At 42.8% G+C, this 17,659-nt stretch overlaps 1 protein-coding gene and 2 long non-coding RNA genes across 3 annotated transcripts; 2 read left to right on the top strand and 1 right to left on the bottom strand.

Annotated features, from left to right (window-relative positions):
• Positions 1-1,839: 1,839 nt before the first annotated feature.
• On the bottom strand, positions 1,840-3,842 carry LOC144824757 (uncharacterized). Its single transcript, XR_013609101.1, has 4 exons — positions 3,776-3,842; positions 3,176-3,273; positions 2,841-3,007; positions 1,840-2,066 (listed from the first exon to the last, which is right to left on the bottom strand). It is a non-coding gene; the product is annotated as an uncharacterized LOC144824757 (long non-coding RNA).
• A 3,121-nt stretch (positions 3,843-6,963) lies between these two features.
• LOC144824758 (uncharacterized) lies at positions 6,964-8,866 on the top strand. Its single transcript, XR_013609102.1, has 4 exons — positions 6,964-7,030; positions 7,533-7,630; positions 7,799-7,965; positions 8,740-8,866. It is a non-coding gene; the product is annotated as an uncharacterized LOC144824758 (long non-coding RNA).
• A 3,597-nt stretch (positions 8,867-12,463) lies between these two features.
• On the top strand, positions 12,464-16,810 carry LOC144824760 (zinc finger BED domain-containing protein 6-like). The gene is made up of 2 exons (XM_078683768.1): positions 12,464-14,286; positions 16,546-16,810. The coding sequence occupies exon 1, from the start codon at positions 12,605-12,607 to the stop codon at positions 14,279-14,281; it is 1,677 nt and encodes a 558-aa protein (XP_078539894.1). The 5' UTR covers positions 12,464-12,604; the 3' UTR covers positions 14,282-14,286; positions 16,546-16,810.
• The last annotated feature ends 849 nt before the right edge of the window (positions 16,811-17,659 follow it).

Here is a 17,659-nt window from a genome sequence, read left to right on the forward strand (position 1 = left end):
CGGGGATCTGGTAATTGTCCTTTCAATTGCATTACTTCTGACCTTTTCCAAGGAACATGAACCCAAAGCCTGCATCAGTGTGCCTCAACAGCCCCTCTGCCATTATTTTGGGCACCGGTAAGTGCGTTAACAAAGACAGGGGCCGCCTCTCTCATTGGCATAGCTGTTTCTAGAGGGGTGTTGGGAAAAGCGGTCTTAAGTAACCCTGGGCGAAGAACTACGCTCCGTTCGCGGAGCTTGCGGAGTTTCGGCAGCTCCGCGTTCCGCGGAGAACGCGTAGCTGTCGATAACTCCGCGATCCGGTGCGTAGCGTAGTTCTCGCGCGCTGAATAACATTATCGCGTGCGCGGCAATGGCTTACCTTCGTTCTGCGTTCGTTTTTTCCTGGTCGCTTGTGCCACCATGTTTGGAAACACTCTCGCACAGTCCCGTGCGACTGTGCGAACGCGATAACGTCATTTTGATGCGAGATAGCGTCATAAGGATGCGCGAGGATGCTTTTTGGTAAGATCGAGTTGCCGAACACGCAGAAACTGCATTCTTGCACAGAATAACTCGCGAGCATGTTAAAACCATAATAAATTACCATTTTGGTTAGGAAAAAAAAGCAAAAAACCTTAAAGTTGTACCTTTGGCTTTATTTTTAGGGGGGAAGGACCCCTCTTTTTGTTTCTACTCTTGTTTTGCAGAGTAAGGAGGAAGGGCTCTTGAGTTTACAACTTCCTGTTCCTGTCCACCAGGCTCCTCCCAGTGCTTTGTCCATGTGGTGCTCACTTTCCTTTGGATTTTGAGCTGGAAGGATCACTTTCTGTCTGTGTTGGCTGCATTACTGATTTACCTTGGATTTAATGAGGACTTTTTGAATTGGAATTCTCTTTTTCAAGTAAGTTTGTGTAATGTATGAGTGATGTAGACTTGTGCTTGTTTGATTTGATTTTTTTTTTAACAACAGTATTCAATCCTGGAATGAAATTATTGATGGAGGCCTGTACTTTCATGAGGTCCCAAATTGTAATTTTTTTCTAACATTGCATTTTGTGGAATTTAAAATGTTTCTAATTTTTAAGCCAATATGTGACCCTAGTACCCCATGTAGTTAGTGTGTAGGCATGCATGAGTTCATTGTATTAACTTTCTGTGGTTGGCCTGGCCATGTGTTGGCGGCCATTTAATGTTTCCAGCCACTTTGCTCTTGCCATAGGCCTCCAACCTTGTGGCCTACTCTGGCAGTAGGCCATAGGTACTACTCATAGGGTCATGAAAGTTAATCAACTGTTTTTGTGGTGTACCCTTAATGTGAAAAACATGGATGGCTTGGATTGATATAGAAAATCTTATTTTTATGTGTGGGGTATTTCTGGTTTTGGGTGTGTTTAAACTTTAAATACTCTGTCAATTTCTGCCATTAGGTAACCCTAGGAATACAGCTTGGGTAGTTTTGGTAACTTCGCACCATGTGAGCACGTGAACTTACATTTTTTGTCTTGTTCGCGCACTCAATGTACTTGCTCGGGAACGCGAACACGACTTTTTATTCCGTTCGCGCTGCCGAACATGCCGATTTAGCATTCTCGCGGACAATATGTCCCGAGTTGCATAAAAGTTTCTCAAAAATGTTGCAGGTCTTTCTTGTGCACCTAAAAATTCCTCATTTATGTTATGTTCTCATTTTGGTAGTACTTTTCTCTTTTTGGAGCATGGACCACTTCCATTTTCTCTCCTCTGTTATTTTTTTTTTTTTTTTGGGGTGGGGTGACCAATTTGGGCGGTGGTGTGGTGTGTCCATTTTCTGAAGCAAAGCATTGTCCCTTTGCCATAGGCATTATTGTCTGTCTTCTCTTTCTTGTCATGTTGTTGTTGGTATTTTTTATAAATGAAAAAGCACCGCTGCAAAGTTAAATGTCCAATAATTCGTTGAAGAGTATTAACTCGTTAGGCCGTTCACATTCATACAGACGCTGAATCGTGAGCAATGATGAAAAGGTATATGGAATTTAATGTTCCTTTAATAGTCCATACAAACACCAGCCAACGCGTTTCGTTCCGTTACCGGAACTTCTTCAGGGCTGTAAATCACAAAAGACATACAAAAACCACCATAAGTGCCACAACAGAAAACCAACATGTATGCGTACATACATACAATAGTGTCTAAAAACAATGCAATTCTACACAAACAGCGACTATGGGTAACCTTTATAACTTTTATAAAAAATCTCTCTTCTAACTGGAAAGAGGATCATTTCTTATGTCCCAATTATTTTTCAACGTATTTACATATCCCATATCGCATATTGTTGACTGTATTCTTAAATTCGCATTAAAATTCATACTTTGATTGTGTGTATCAGCGTCATTCATTTCTATTAGCTTATTCTGTCATTATCAGTTGTGGGAATTTAGCATAAAATACATTAATTTATAAGAAAAAATCAAGTCACTTTGCGGGAGATGGCTTCTCCCCAAGCACATTGCAATTCAAACTTGCAGGTCACGGAAGGACAATTCCTACATGAAGTTATCAATATCGTCATATCAACATTAATATCTGCAAGAGTAGTAAAAGTGCACACTCCAGCACAATTCGTTATCACATAACATTTCTCTAATAGTTTTCACCAAAATAGTTCGTCAGACTGGGAACCCACTGAAAGGAATTAGTTTATATATGTGAACTCAAGCCCACAAAAGACACACACAATGTCTGGCTCATAGCCCAACCCATTCCAATGCTACATATCCTGTATGCTAATCAATAGAGTAGCAACTTGTACTGTGTCTATACATTTTTAACACACGCGAAACACCAAATATTTTGAGTCATTCGACAAGAGTCCTACCTAAATAATTTTCCAGACGCTAGGTGTTTCTGATCCGAAATCCTCATCCATAAGTATATATATATTTTTCTGGGTTCGGATTACCTCGCTATGTTGGACTCATCTTAATGGTCCTATTCCATTCCATTAGGAGAACATATATATCCGATATTGTACCAGGTATTAACCTAAGAGTTGGGATAAAAACAGAAGAAATAGTGGGATATGGGGGATGGGTCTCCACAATTTTATAGGTACATGTCCAGACCAATATCATTGGTATATATGGACAGACGGTCCCATCCGGACATTGGTTGTTTCCAGTGGCATTAGCTGCCCATATTAAAAACGCCTACCTTTTCAATATGTGCAGGGTCCCTTGTCTTCAATTAAGAATGTCTCCCCTTAGCTCAATATTCAATTTTGAAAGGTAATATAGATTTATGGTAGTTGCCTATAAAAAACAGAAATATATGAAAAAAGTGTGTAAATATAATCTTTATATATCCAAAAGAAAAACTAGGATCTGCTAAACCTGTTGATATATTAATATGTTACTAAGTCCACATGTAATTCGTGCAACCTGGTTGTTGGTCTGCACGCATATACACATCCCCTATGCTTCGAAAAAGATAAAGGGGGTAGTTATACGGATGCACGATTTAATTAATAAAAGAAAACGTGTCAAGAATCTAAAACTTGCACTCCTTATCGATTTTAACCATAGAGAGACAATGGACATGGACCCCACCGCCATAGAGCACTTATGCGAGGTGTCTAGTAAGTTGCTCGTTTGGCATGCAGATACAATCCCCTCCAGCAAAGCAAATGCGTATAGATAATTAACGCTTAGCAAAAACGGGGATAAACGAGAGGAAAGGCGAGGTGGGGGAAAGAGTCTCGTCATGCACGAGAAACTATGTTATGGATAATCAAAAATAAAAATTAGCACGTACCCGTATGGTCAATAAACCATCCTCGATGGTAACTTCTCGGATCACCGGCGTCAGTAACAATCCAACTAAGGATAGGCGGCCCGATCGCCCGCCATGAAGTTTAAGCGTGATTCACGTCGATCACGTGTGTGGGGCCGCAATCGTAGCGTATTCTACCTCGGAGGAAGCCACAAACGTGACCGCCATCTTAGCCTAATCTTTAGTTAGCAGTTTGAAACCCACGAATACGTTATCAAACCAGCTTATGTCACTTAGTGTAAGGTAGTAGTTGAAAGGATGACATCCTCACTAAACGGTGAATTAGTAAACATTCCACTCGAATAAAAATCATTTGATGGTTAATTTTTTGACAAACAAAGGGAAAAACGGCAACTGATTTGTGCGTGTTGCTAATTAGCCCCAATGAAAATCTATCAACGAAAAACCCAATGAATGTGAGTGCATCGATGGGTCAAAGAAATAATATAGCATGTCAAGTTGTTTTAAAGTTGCATCCCTTTGAACAAAACACATTTGGAACAACAACCATTCAAGTGCCTTGGCAGAGGGGCGGACCATGTTGTATAACCTCAATAGAGACAAAGTAAGCCTCTCAACATTTGACACATGTTATGCAGGTGGCAACGAAGACTAAACATTATATCTAAATTCGAGCCAGTTCAAGAGCGCAAAAAGTTCAACAGTTAATTTGTGATCATATTACCACAATAACAAATGTGTAAATTATAAAAATTATAATGAAATACTTGTCATAGATAATATCATTAAAAACTCGTTGCATGAGCAACTCATGACTATGGGTTCCAAATAATTTGGGAGAAGGAAGCCAGTAGGGAGGCCCCAGCAACATTGTGTGGTGCACATCAAACATATACAATACCTTTCAGTGTGTATTCATGAAACAGTTGGCGACATAGATAAGACATAGCAGATCATTGTAAGTAGTAGTGCATCTCATCTTCGGTATTGTGTCCTTTTTCCAGACACCTCAAACGACAAATCCAGGATGCTTCCTTCCTCCTCAGGGTAACTTCGCGGTCGCCACCTCTAGGGTGTGGAGGCACATGATCAATACCCTGTACCCATATCTTGCAATTATCTTTATGGTGTTCTCTCATATGATATATCATTGGGTATCTTAGGTCGAAGTTTTTGATGGCCCGTACATGTTCTTGGATCCTCATTTTCAAAGGTCGTATCGTACTACCGACATATATCTTGTCACATCCACAACCAATCACATAAACTACATAGCTGGTATTGCAGTTTATGTAATGCCTTATCTCATATTCACAACTGGTGTTATATTGGAATTTTTTAGATTTATTTTTTCCCAAAGGGCAAATGTTACATCCCCCACAGGTGAAGAAACCCTAGCAACCTGTACCGCAAGAGTACTTCTTGCAATAGCTTACTGCACGCCTCAAGTGCACACCCTAGCTCCACTATTAACAACATACCATATGGAGAAATGGTGCGCATTAGACGGAATTGCAGCACTGACAAGTCATTCAGAGAAAATCTCAACGACACGAAGGTTAGATTCACCAATAGAGGGTATGATACTAAGGTCCTGGAGAAAGCGGAGAAACGAATACTCACTGTGACTCGCAAAAATACCTTGATCAAGAAAGCTAAGCTCTCTAAAAAAACTCAGAAATCGCAGTTGGCATTTGTCACTCAGTACACGCAACATAGCACTGAAGTTTTCAGGGTACTCAGACGTCATTGGAGTCTCCTCACAGAGGTACCCAGTTTGAACAATGAGGTCAATAAGACTCCTAAGGTCACTTTTAGGAGAGGTAAGACTCTACGGGATGTCCTATGTCCGAGTTACCCTGTAACTAGAAAACCTAGTACCTGGATGTCTACCAAGCCTAAGGGTTTCTTCACCTGTGGGGGATGTAACATTTGCCCTTTGGGAAAAAATAAATCTAAAAAATTCCAATATAACACCAGTTGTGAATATGAGATAAGGCATTACATAAACTGCAATACCAGCTATGTAGTTTATGTGATTGGTTGTGGATGTGACAAGATATATGTCGGTAGTACGATACGACCTTTGAAAATGAGGATCCAAGAACATGTACGGGCCATCAAAAACTTCGACCTAAGATACCCAATGATATATCATATGAGAGAACACCATAAAGATAATTGCAAGATATGGGTACAGGGTATTGATCATGTGCCTCCACACCCTAGAGGTGGCGACCGCGAAGTTACCCTGAGGAGGAAGGAAGCATCCTGGATTTGTCGTTTGAGGTGTCTGGAAAAAGGACACAATACCGAAGATGAGATGCACTACTACTTACAATGATCTGCTATGTCTTATCTATGTCGCCAACTGTTTCATGAATACACACTGAAAGGTATTGTATATGTTTGATGTGCACCACACAATGTTGCTGGGGCCTCCCTACTGGCTTCCTTCTCCCAAATTATTTGGAACCCATAGTCATGAGTTGCTCATGCAACGAGTTTTTAATGATATTATCTATGACAAGTATTTCATTATAATTTTTATAATTTACACATTTGTTATTGTGGTAATATGATCACAAATTAACTGTTGAACTTTTTGCGCTCTTGAACTGGCTCGAATTTAGATATAATGTTTAGTCTTCGTTGCCACCTGCATAACATGTGTCAAATGTTGAGAGGCTTACTTTGTCTCTATTGAGGTTATACAACATGGTCCGCCCCTCTGCCAAGGCACTTGAATGGTTGTTGTTCCAAATGTGTTTTGTTCAAAGGGATGCAACTTTAAAACAACTTGACATGCTATATTATTTCTTTGACCCATCGATGCACTCACATTCATTGGGTTTTTCGTTGATAGATTTTCATTGGGGCTAATTAGCAACACGCACAAATCAGTTGCCGTTTTTCCCTTTGTTTGTCAAAAAATTAACCATCAAATGATTTTTATTCGAGTGGAATGTTTACTAATTCACCGTTTAGTGAGGATGTCATCCTTTCAACTACTACCTTACACTAAGTGACATAAGCTGGTTTGATAACGTATTCGTGGGTTTCAAACTGCTAACTAAAGATTAGGCTAAGATGGCGGTCACGTTTGTGGCTTCCTCCGAGGTAGAATACGCTACGATTGCGGCCCCACACACGTGATCGACGTGAATCACGCTTAAACTTCATGGCGGGCGATCGGGCCGCCTATCCTTAGTTGGATTGTTACTGACGCCGGTGATCCGAGAAGTTACCATCGAGGATGGTTTATTGACCATACGGGTACGTGCTAATTTTTATTTTTGATTATCCATAACATAGTTTCTCGTGCATGACGAGACTCTTTCCCCCACCTCGCCTTTCCTCTCGTTTATCCCCGTTTTTGCTAAGCGTTAATTATCTATACGCATTTGCTTTGCTGGAGGGGATTGTATCTGCATGCCAAACGAGCAACTTACTAGACACCTCGCATAAGTGCTCTATGGCGGTGGGGTCCATGTCCATTGTCTCTCTATGGTTAAAATCGATAAGGAGTGCAAGTTTTAGATTCTTGACACGTTTTCTTTTATTAATTAAATCGTGCATCCGTATAACTACCCCCTTTATCTTTTTCGAAGCATAGGGGATGTGTATATGCGTGCAGACCAACAACCAGGTTGCACGAATTACATGTGGACTTAGTAACATATTAATATATCAACAGGTTTAGCAGATCCTAGTTTTTCTTTTGGATATATAAAGATTATATTTACACACTTTTTTCATATATTTCTGTTTTTTATAGGCAACTACCATAAATCTATATTACCTTTCAAAATTGAATATTGAGCTAAGGGGAGACATTCTTAATTGAAGACAAGGGACCCTGCACATATTGAAAAGGTAGGCGTTTTTAATATGGGCAGCTAATGCCACTGGAAACAACCAATGTCCGGATGGGACCGTCTGTCCATATATACCAATGATATTGGTCTGGACATGTACCTATAAAATTGTGGAGACCCATCCCCCATATCCCACTATTTCTTCTGTTTTTATCCCAACTCTTAGGTTAATACCTGGTACAATATCGGATATATATGTTCTCCTAATGGAATGGAATAGGACCATTAAGATGAGTCCAACATAGCGAGGTAATCCGAACCCAGAAAAATATATATATACTTATGGATGAGGATTTCGGATCAGAAACACCTAGCGTCTGGAAAATTATTTAGGTAGGACTCTTGTCGAATGACTCAAAATATTTGGTGTTTCGCGTGTGTTAAAAATGTATAGACACAGTACAAGTTGCTACTCTATTGATTAGCATACAGGATATGTAGCATTGGAATGGGTTGGGCTATGAGCCAGACATTGTGTGTGTCTTTTGTGGGCTTGAGTTCACATATATAAACTAATTCCTTTCAGTGGGTTCCCAGTCTGACGAACTATTTTGGTGAAAACTATTAGAGAAATGTTATGTGATAACGAATTGTGCTGGAGTGTGCACTTTTACTACTCTTGCAGATATTAATGTTGATATGACGATATTGATAACTTCATGTAGGAATTGTCCTTCCGTGACCTGCAAGTTTGAATTGCAATGTGCTTGGGGAGAAGCCATCTCCCGCAAAGTGACTTGATTTTTTCTTATAAATTAATGTATTTTATGCTAAATTCCCACAACTGATAATGACAGAATAAGCTAATAGAAATGAATGACGCTGATACACACAATCAAAGTATGAATTTTAATGCGAATTTAAGAATACAGTCAACAATATGCGATATGGGATATGTAAATACGTTGAAAAATAATTGGGACATAAGAAATGATCCTCTTTCCAGTTAGAAGAGAGATTTTTTATAAAAGTTATAAAGGTTACCCATAGTCGCTGTTTGTGTAGAATTGCATTGTTTTTAGACACTATTGTATGTATGTACGCATACATGTTGGTTTTCTGTTGTGGCACTTATGGTGGTTTTTGTATGTCTTTTGTGATTTACAGCCCTGAAGAAGTTCCGGTAACGGAACGAAACGCGTTGGCTGGTGTTTGTATGGACTATTAAAGGAACATTAAATTCCATATACCTTTTCATCATTGCTCACGATTCAGCGTCTGTATGAATGTGAACGGCCTAACGAGTTAATACTCTTCAACGAATTATTGGACATTTAACTTTGCAGCGGTGCTTTTTCATTTATAAAAAATATAGACTATTTCCAACCTTTTTGGATATGCCCTTGGGGACAGGGGGCATTTGAAAATTGCACGCCAGTACCTTAGAAATCAGTAACACAAATTATATTGGTGATATTAGGATTGGTGCTTGGAACAGGAGTGGTCCACTGTCCGCAGTTCTGTTATATTAAGATTTCATGTTGTTGTTGGTGGCCAGGCCATGTGGTGGCGGCCATTTTGTGTATGCTTCCTTTGTGATTTATTTTGCCATGTTGTTGTTGGTGGCCAGGCCATGTGGTGGAGGCCATTTTGTAAAGTTGTCCATGTTGTTGTTGGTGGCCAGGCCCTATGGTGGTGATCTTTTTGTGTATGCTTCCTTTGTGATTTATTTTGCCATGTTGTTGTTGGTGGCCAGGCCATGTGGTGGAGGCCATTTTGTATATACATCCTTTGTGATTTTGCCATGTTGTTGTTGGTGGCCAGGCCATGTGGTGGCGGCCATTTTGTGTATGCTTCCTTTGTGATATATTTTGCCATGTTGTTGTTGGTGGCCAGGCCATGTGGTGGAGGCCATTTTGTATATACATCCTTTGTGATTTTGCCATGTTGTTGTTGGTGGCCAGGCCATGTGGTGGCGGCCATTTTGTGTATGCTTCCTTTGTGATATATTTTGCCATGTTGTTGTTGGTGGCCAGGCCATGTGGTGGAGGCCATTTTGTGTATACATCCTTTGTGATTTTGCCATGTTGTTGTTGGTGGCCAGGCCCTATGTCGGCGGCCATTTTGTGTGTCCTTCCTTTGTGCTTTTGCCATAGGCATAGGCCTCCAACCTTGTGGCCTACTCTGGCAGTAGGCCATAGGTACTACTCATAGGGTCATGAAAGTTAATCAACTGTTTTTGTGGTGTACCCTTAATGTGAAAATCATGGATGGCTTGGATTGATATAGAAAATCTTATTTTTATGTGTGGGGTATTTCTGGTTTTGGGTGTGTTTAAACTTTAAATACTCTGTCAATTTCTGCCATTAGGTAACCCTAGGAATACAGCTTGGGTAGTTTTGGTAACTTCGCACCATGTGAGCACGTGAACTTACATTTTTTGTCGTGTTCGCGCACTCAATGTACTTGCTCGGGAACGCGAACACGACTTTTTATTCCGTTCGCGCTGCCGAACATGCCGATTTAGCATTCTCGCGGACAATATGTCCCGAGTTGCATAAAAGTTTCTCAAAAATGTTGCAGGTCTTTCTTGTGCACCCAAAAAAACAGAATTTGTCATTTGGTTGTTGTTTTGGGAGCCTGGGCAGGGGTTTCTTTGTATGTGTTTTTGCGGTGTTATGTTTACAACCTCTGTCTTAGCCATGGGCTATTTATTCCTTGCACATTAACCTGTCATGTGCAGCAGGCATCCTCGTTTTTCTGTCCATATTGGTATCTATAGGCCTGCTTCACTTTATTGGTTCTTTCTGGACTTCATGTGGCCTTTGAGCTGTGGTGCTGCTGGACTGGTATTATTAGTCTTCTGTTTTGTCTTTTATACATTGACCTGTGTGTCTTTCAATTGTTCATGTTGCCTTACTGCTTGTTTGACTGATGTTGTTCTGCCTTCTTTACTTGTAGGTGCACAAAAAAGACTGAGGAGGTGCTGGTTGTTTTTTCATCCATCGCTCGTTCTACCGCCAGACGGACTTCCTTCAGTTGTACGCCACGTGTGGTGTGTGACTCATCTGACCAGACATCTCTGCAATTTGTGCTGCTGTGAGCTGACTGACATCAGAAGAAGATGGGCCCTAAGAAAGCTACCAGGTCCTCCACCACAAAGAAAGTTGCTGCGAAGAAGGAACAGCAGAAGGAAGTGTCACTTAAGTCTGGTATGGACCCCAAAACCTTTTTTGGCACCCCAAAAGGTACGCCTGCAGCAGCGGGGTCTGGGGTGCAAGCTGGGACCAGCACATCTGCATTAGTGGGGGCAAGCCAGCATCCCAGGGCCAAGCACATGATGAGGGTCGAAGAGGTAGCCAGCCTTCTGCTTGCGAGCAGTGATACTGAGCCAGAACTAAACTTATCGCTGTCTCAAAGTAGTACACAATCCACGCAAGATGGAAGTGCTCAACAACCACCGCCAGCAGTAGATGTTCAACAACCACAACCACCGCCCGCAATAGGAGTTGTTCACCCACAACCACAACCACTTCCCGCAACAGTTGTTGAACAACCACAACCACCGCCCGCAACAGTTGTTGTTGAAAAACCCCAGCCCGCAATAGTACTTCCTCAAGAACAACAACCACCATCTCCGCACCAAATAGTAGTAGTTGTTCCTCCCGAAGTCGGGGCAGTTCAGGAAGTAGAGCCTCCTTCCGAGCAAGAAGAAGAGGAAGCCACTTCTGTAGGTGATCTATTTCCTTCGAATTCACCAAGGGAAAGGAGGGTTAGTGCATCGAGTTCTTCGCAAAGCATCCCTTCCGATGACCTTGATACGGATTGGCAGCCACAACTATCTGTGCATTCAAAGGAGAGACATCCCAAGAAGACCATGCTAGGAAAAAGGAAGTTTCCAGGCAGGCTTGAACTTATGGAGGTCGATGTAGGTGAGCAGGATACTGCTGGTGATAAAGACGGGTCTGACACTGTCATCATCACAAGCGTTATTCCTGGTGCAGAGGATGTAGAGACAAACATTTTCACCCTATCCAGAAATGCTGCAATGACTGATGAGCAGGTACCACGCATAACTCCTACACACTCAACACCCACAGTAACACCAGCTCCAATTTTTTCAACAGCGAAGGCCCGGCAGCATCCGACATCCAGCAGAAGCGCCACTTCAACAGAAGGAGGTAGTGGCAGTACTAGGACTGAGCTGTCCCATAGTGAAATTCCACAATCCTCCAGTCCATCCGGCATTGGCAGTGGGTCCTCCTCTTCCTATGGCAGGAGACAAAAGTTTACCTCCCCAGTGTGGGACTTCTTTACGGTTCACCCAGTTCAGGAGAACATTGCTGTATGCACCATTTGTCATGCCAATGTTAGTCGTGGTAAGCTTGGTACAAACTATGGGACTGGAGGCCAAACGACCCATTTGAAAAAAACACACGTGATCAGGTGGGAGAACCACCTTGCAAGCTTAAAAAATGTTAGCACTCGTGTTGGTGGGGATACAGTGGTACAAGGTCCACTCATGGTTGATCAGGAGGTAGAAGAAGAGGGAGACGATGACCTTCTATCTAGGAGTGGTACACAATCGACCCCTGTCGCCAGCACTGGAGTGGTAAAGACCACATCCTCCGCATCTGCAACTTCTCAGTGGCACCAGAGTCAGCTGGAAACACCAAGGAGTGCAAAGTCTGCGATGCAAGGTGGTCCGTCTAGCACAACTCAAAGACATGCAAAGCAGCTTACCATTCCTAGCATGTTAAGGCAGGAGGGAAAGTACGAGCGGAACCACCCAGTAGCACGTTTATACAATGCCAAACTTGCAAAAATGTTAGCACTGGACCTTCTCCCATTTTCATTTGTTGAGGCTGTTGGATTTCTGGAATTAGTGGCAACCCTCTGCCCAAAATGGAACGTTCCCAGTCGCTACTATTTTGCCCGAGTGGCTGTTCCAGCACTACACCACGATGTGCTGGAATTGATTGGGAAAGCCTTACAACAGAGTGTTGTCCATTGTATCCACCTGACAACAGACATGTGGAGCAGTTGCGATGCTACAGATTTCATGTGCATCACCGCACACTGGATCTCTTTTGCAGGTGTTAAAGACAAGTTAACTTCAGGCCTCCGTGACGTTGCTGGAATTTTTAATGATACGCGCAGACATGCAACTATAGCCATGTTTGGTATGGACAAAAGTCATACTGCTGAAAACATTTTGTCTGACTTTAATGACAAGGTCTTTGAATGGCTGAAACCAAGAGGCCTTAAGATTGGTTTTGTTTCCACCGACAATGGCAGTAATGTAGTGAAGGCAATGAGAGAAGGACATTATTTCAGGGTACCCTGTTTGGCACACTGCATAAACTTAGTCGTGCAAGACTTTCTGAAAAATGAAGCCAAAGTCAGCAACATAATGGCCATCTGCAGAAGAATATGCACGCACTTTAACCATTCTTTCAAAGGACGGAAGCTGCTACGGGTCATTCAGCAAGAGCATAGGTTGCCAGTCAAAGCACTGATACAGGAGGTCCCAACACGTTGGAACTCAACTTATTTCATGCTTGAGCGTCTCTTTGAGCAGTACATCCCACTGAATGCTTATGTCATGTCAAGAAGATTAGGGGATCCTACTGTTAATCTTAAAGCCCTGACCATTGAGATGTGGCAGTGGGACCTCATTAAATGCATCACAGAGATGCTACAACCCTTTGAGGTCTTCACACGTGCAGTTAGCAGGGAGGACTGTACTATGGGCCAAGCCATCCCATTGTTGTACATGCTTGAGCAACAGGTGAAGGAGGTCTGTGAAACATACGAAGGTGACGAACAAAAAGTTGATGCATATACCTTAGCCAAGGGCTTAGTCAACCGCTTGTGTGAAAATGTAAGGCTCAACAATATTGTGTCAGGTGAACATTACATAACTGCAACAATCTTGGATCCACGGTACAAATTATTTGTCAGCAGTAACGAAGTAATTCCATTTTCAGATGAGGATGTTGACAAGTACAAAACTTCCATAGCTGCGGAAGCTAATGAGTTAGAAACTGAACGGCTGTTACTTAAAGGCCTGCCACTGCCAGCCCAGGCCAGTCCAAGTACTCCTGACGCAAGTTCTTCACAGCGTGAGAGCAGTGCGTCTGCTTTCCAGCAGGCACCAACAGTACCAAAAGCAGCACCTACACGATCTGATTCAGCAGACCCAACCAAAAGCATAACTGCTTTTTTTATACAGAAAGGGATGGGTAAGTCCGTTGCTGTTGCAAAGGGAAAAGAGGACCAGCAAAGCCGAGCACCAATGAACATTGAGCGGATGGTTCAGGCCTATCTGGATGACACAACAGAGGTGTTCATGGAGCAAAGCCCATTGGTCTATTGGTATGAAAGAAGGAGACAGTGGCCAGTGCTGAGCAGGCTGGCGATAAAGTATCTGGCTTGTCCTGTAGCCAGTGTCTCCTCTGAGCGGGTTTTCAGTGCTGCTGGTGCCATTGTCACATCGAAAAGGACTAGTCTCTCCCCCAAAAGCGTGGAGCGGCTGACAATGATAAAAATGAATCAACGCTTCATACCACCAGACTATCAAGTACGTGAATCACCGCCGGATGAAGAAAGCGAGTGTGAAGAAGACGTCCTCACTACTGGGTTACATGACCTACTTCTGTCTGAACGCACAGAGTTTGAGGACGAGCTCCTCTTCCCTGACAACTAGGACAGGTATGTTAAAGGAATGATGCAATGCATTGCATAGGATTGTTTAGCCGACTCTGAGCAAATGTGCATGGAATTAAAGTATACTAGTAGTAACTTCAGACTCACGTGATGGGCAATTTTCCCATGTTATTTAATAATATAAATTATTTATGCACTTGTGACCCTACTACTACAGGTGCAGTCAGTACTTAATTTATCGTTCGTAGTGCATGTTCATGTTGCACAACGTACATTATTTGGTGAAACAGTCCCCCCTCCACCCCCCCAACAAACACAAATGAACTTCAAATGTTTTCTTGTGAAAATAATATCTTTGTTTTATTTTTATATTTTAATAATGATAATAGAAAAATAAAATATATAACTAATGTAACCCCCTGACCCAGAGCTGTCCCTACCCTCCCCTAACCCCAACCAAATTTCAACCCAAATGTACACCCCAACTCCCACATCCCACCCACCAACAAAAGGATTAAAAAAGGGGCAAAAAACAGGGTCCATTTCAAAGCCGGCGGGCTTTCAGGTGTTTGTCCACCAGTATCTTGACACGCTCCTCTAGACCGTCCTCCTGCTTCTTCCGCTCCTCCTCCAACTTCGCTACCCGGCGGAGAATCTTTGCTTTGAAATCACGGCACCTACACTTGCATGCATGTTGTTGTTGTTGTTGTTGTGGGGGGGCCGCCGAAGATGTAACAATGCGGCGGCGGGCGGCTGCCTGACCACGGCGACGTAGTCCTGCAGGCTTGGGGCCCGGGGCATTGGAAGAGGCAGCAGCTGCTGCCGCCGCCTCCTCCTCCTCCTCCTCGGCCTGATCCACCAGCCGGCGGTAGGCCTCTACAATTGCCTGCAGTTTCCGCTGCCGGGCCCGGACTGCCAACTCCTTCCTGGTTGGTTTTTGGGAAGGAGTAACTATAAAGAAAGAAACAGAATTGTTAATCCAAACTCCCCGCAAATCAAGAACACAACATTGATTCAACACATAGTGGGCGGCACAGTAGCACTAGCAAGCAAGCTGAGTACCAGAAATTGTGTTGCGTCTATCTTGAACATTCTACAGCCTCTATTAATTTTTCGGACTTTTTGTCACGGCTTTATGCCTGCCCTATTAGCATGGGTGTACTTCAACGGTCACACACATTAGAACGAACACCTGTCTTTTACATATCTCCTTTTGTTCCGGGAAGGCGGGAACACTCTCAAAGTAACATTAATTAACAGGGGGCAGCTAGTAGCACATGTCTAGTAAAGACTATAATACTTTATACCGCGCAACAAACCTTATTTGGTTTGTGTTTCACCAGCAACGACCCATGCACCCAGTCGTCCCCTCCTTCCCATGCCTTTGGGTTTGCCCAAAACACCGCAGCTGCTGAGACTATCCACTAACCACCGGTATTGGGTGTGTCTCCCAACCACGCTGGCAGCTGTGTTTTCCCCTTTACATGCTTTAACAACAACCCATGCATCCGACTGCTATCAGGCACTTGCATTACTGTAGTGGTAATGCTTAGCATGCTAATGACAAGTAAAGGTAACATCATATATTTTCCAGTAGAGTACAGTGAGAAAGTTTTCCCCTCCCACCAAGTAATGCAGATCACTATTGAATGTAACTTACCATCGCCCGCCGCTGTTGGCTCCCCCCCCACTGCTGCTGGTGTAGGTGCCTCTGTTCCTCCTGTCCCCGCCGGGAGCGCAGAAGCAGCGCCGCTGTCCCCGTCGGCACTGGTTGATGGTAAGGGTTCTGCACCTATAAAAATAAGTACGCCTTTTTAGATGGATGCACAGCCCCCTTTGTACTTGTTCACCAAGAATGGAGTTCTTCAAAACAGTTAAGTCCAACGTACGTAATCAGTATGAGTCCACATTGCATAGTACAGCAGAGTCACTACACATATTATTAGCATTCATTGTTATGGTATGGTACCCAAGCTCATCTCATCTGTCCTGCTACTCTAGTCCTTGGAAATTGGAAGTGAACTATGTAACCTTTGTACATCAATGTATCCAGTTTTGCGCATGTGTTAACTCGCAGCTTGTTGCGCAGTACGAGAAGACGCTCTGGGGCAACACATCATTGTTCAATGCATACACCTGAAGAGGTGGGAAAGTAAAAGGGCCCGTATTTAAGTTTTCTATGTGGATTGTGGGATAGAGTTTGCTTACAGGTTACAACTTCTTTTTAGCATGGCTGCATAAAACTGGCATAAATGTATTTAATACTGTCTAACGTGCACCACTTTTGTCATTATTTTTCGGCAGGTGAGAAGATTGCCTTCTACGAAGCGGACATTTCCATAGCTTACAAAAAAAGAGGAATATCTGACCAGTATACGTTGGTGAGAGGTCTCCGATAGTTGCCACATTTCCCTATTGTGCACTAGTAGCTGTACAAATGTTGATTACTTTATTATGCCTGTTTTAACTCTGGATTTTTTCTGGTGGGCCCTTCAACGTATTGGACGGAAGCACTTAAAAACATTGATGTTACTTACTTACTTCTAACAAAATAAAGCTTTTGAATGACCACTTTGACTCTGAAGTTTATTTTCAGTGTCTGTTGTCTTAGAGACTCACACGAGTGAGTGAGCAAAAGGGGGTTTCTTAGGTAACGGTTTGTGTCCTAAAAGCATTCGGCATCTTGGTATTGGGGTTCAGGAGTGTGATTTGAACAATAGACCAATGACTCAGGCCATATAGGCTGACGTTCGGGGAATTGTGCGTTCCTCAGAGTTCTGTGACTGAGGTGTAAGTAAGGTCCAACCTGCCTATCAGTACCAACAACATCCAATTTTCGTGTGCATAGTTACATAGTTGTGTAATATGTATATAACTCCATAGGAGATAGAAGAATACCCACAAGACTAGTAGTGGTATACTAACGTTTACAAAAATACTAGACAAACATCATTCTGGATGCCTACTTGGTTGCTGTCAATTGACAAAGCACTGCAGACACATTACAGAGGAAAAAACAAGCACTGTTGGACTTACTGGGGACAGCAGCAGGATCCTCAGTAGAGGAGCTCTGTGTAACTGGTGGTTCACCCGCCGACTCGGTCCCTGTATTCTGCTTGCCCCTGGGTTCTGTGGTTCATGTAAAAATTAAAATAATAAACATAGATAAATACATTGAGTGATGTGAAACATAGACATAATTGCAAATCACACTGCTACAGTGGAACAGAGCCGGAGGCAACAAATCCATGCCAGGGGCCGCAACGCAAATATGTATCCATCCTTAGAGTATTATTAAATTAAGGATATCTGTTGGTGCGGTGGCCCCTGAAGTTTGGTGCCCCTGTGCAGTTGCACAGCTTGCACATGCCCCCTAGAGCCGGCCCTGGCTGAGGTAAGAAGAACAAAGTAACGTTAG

Source organism: Lissotriton helveticus, chromosome 3_1, assembly GCF_964261635.1.
Source record: "Lissotriton helveticus chromosome 3_1, aLisHel1.1, whole genome shotgun sequence".
NCBI classification, from domain to species: Eukaryota; Metazoa; Chordata; class Amphibia; order Caudata; family Salamandridae; genus Lissotriton; species Lissotriton helveticus.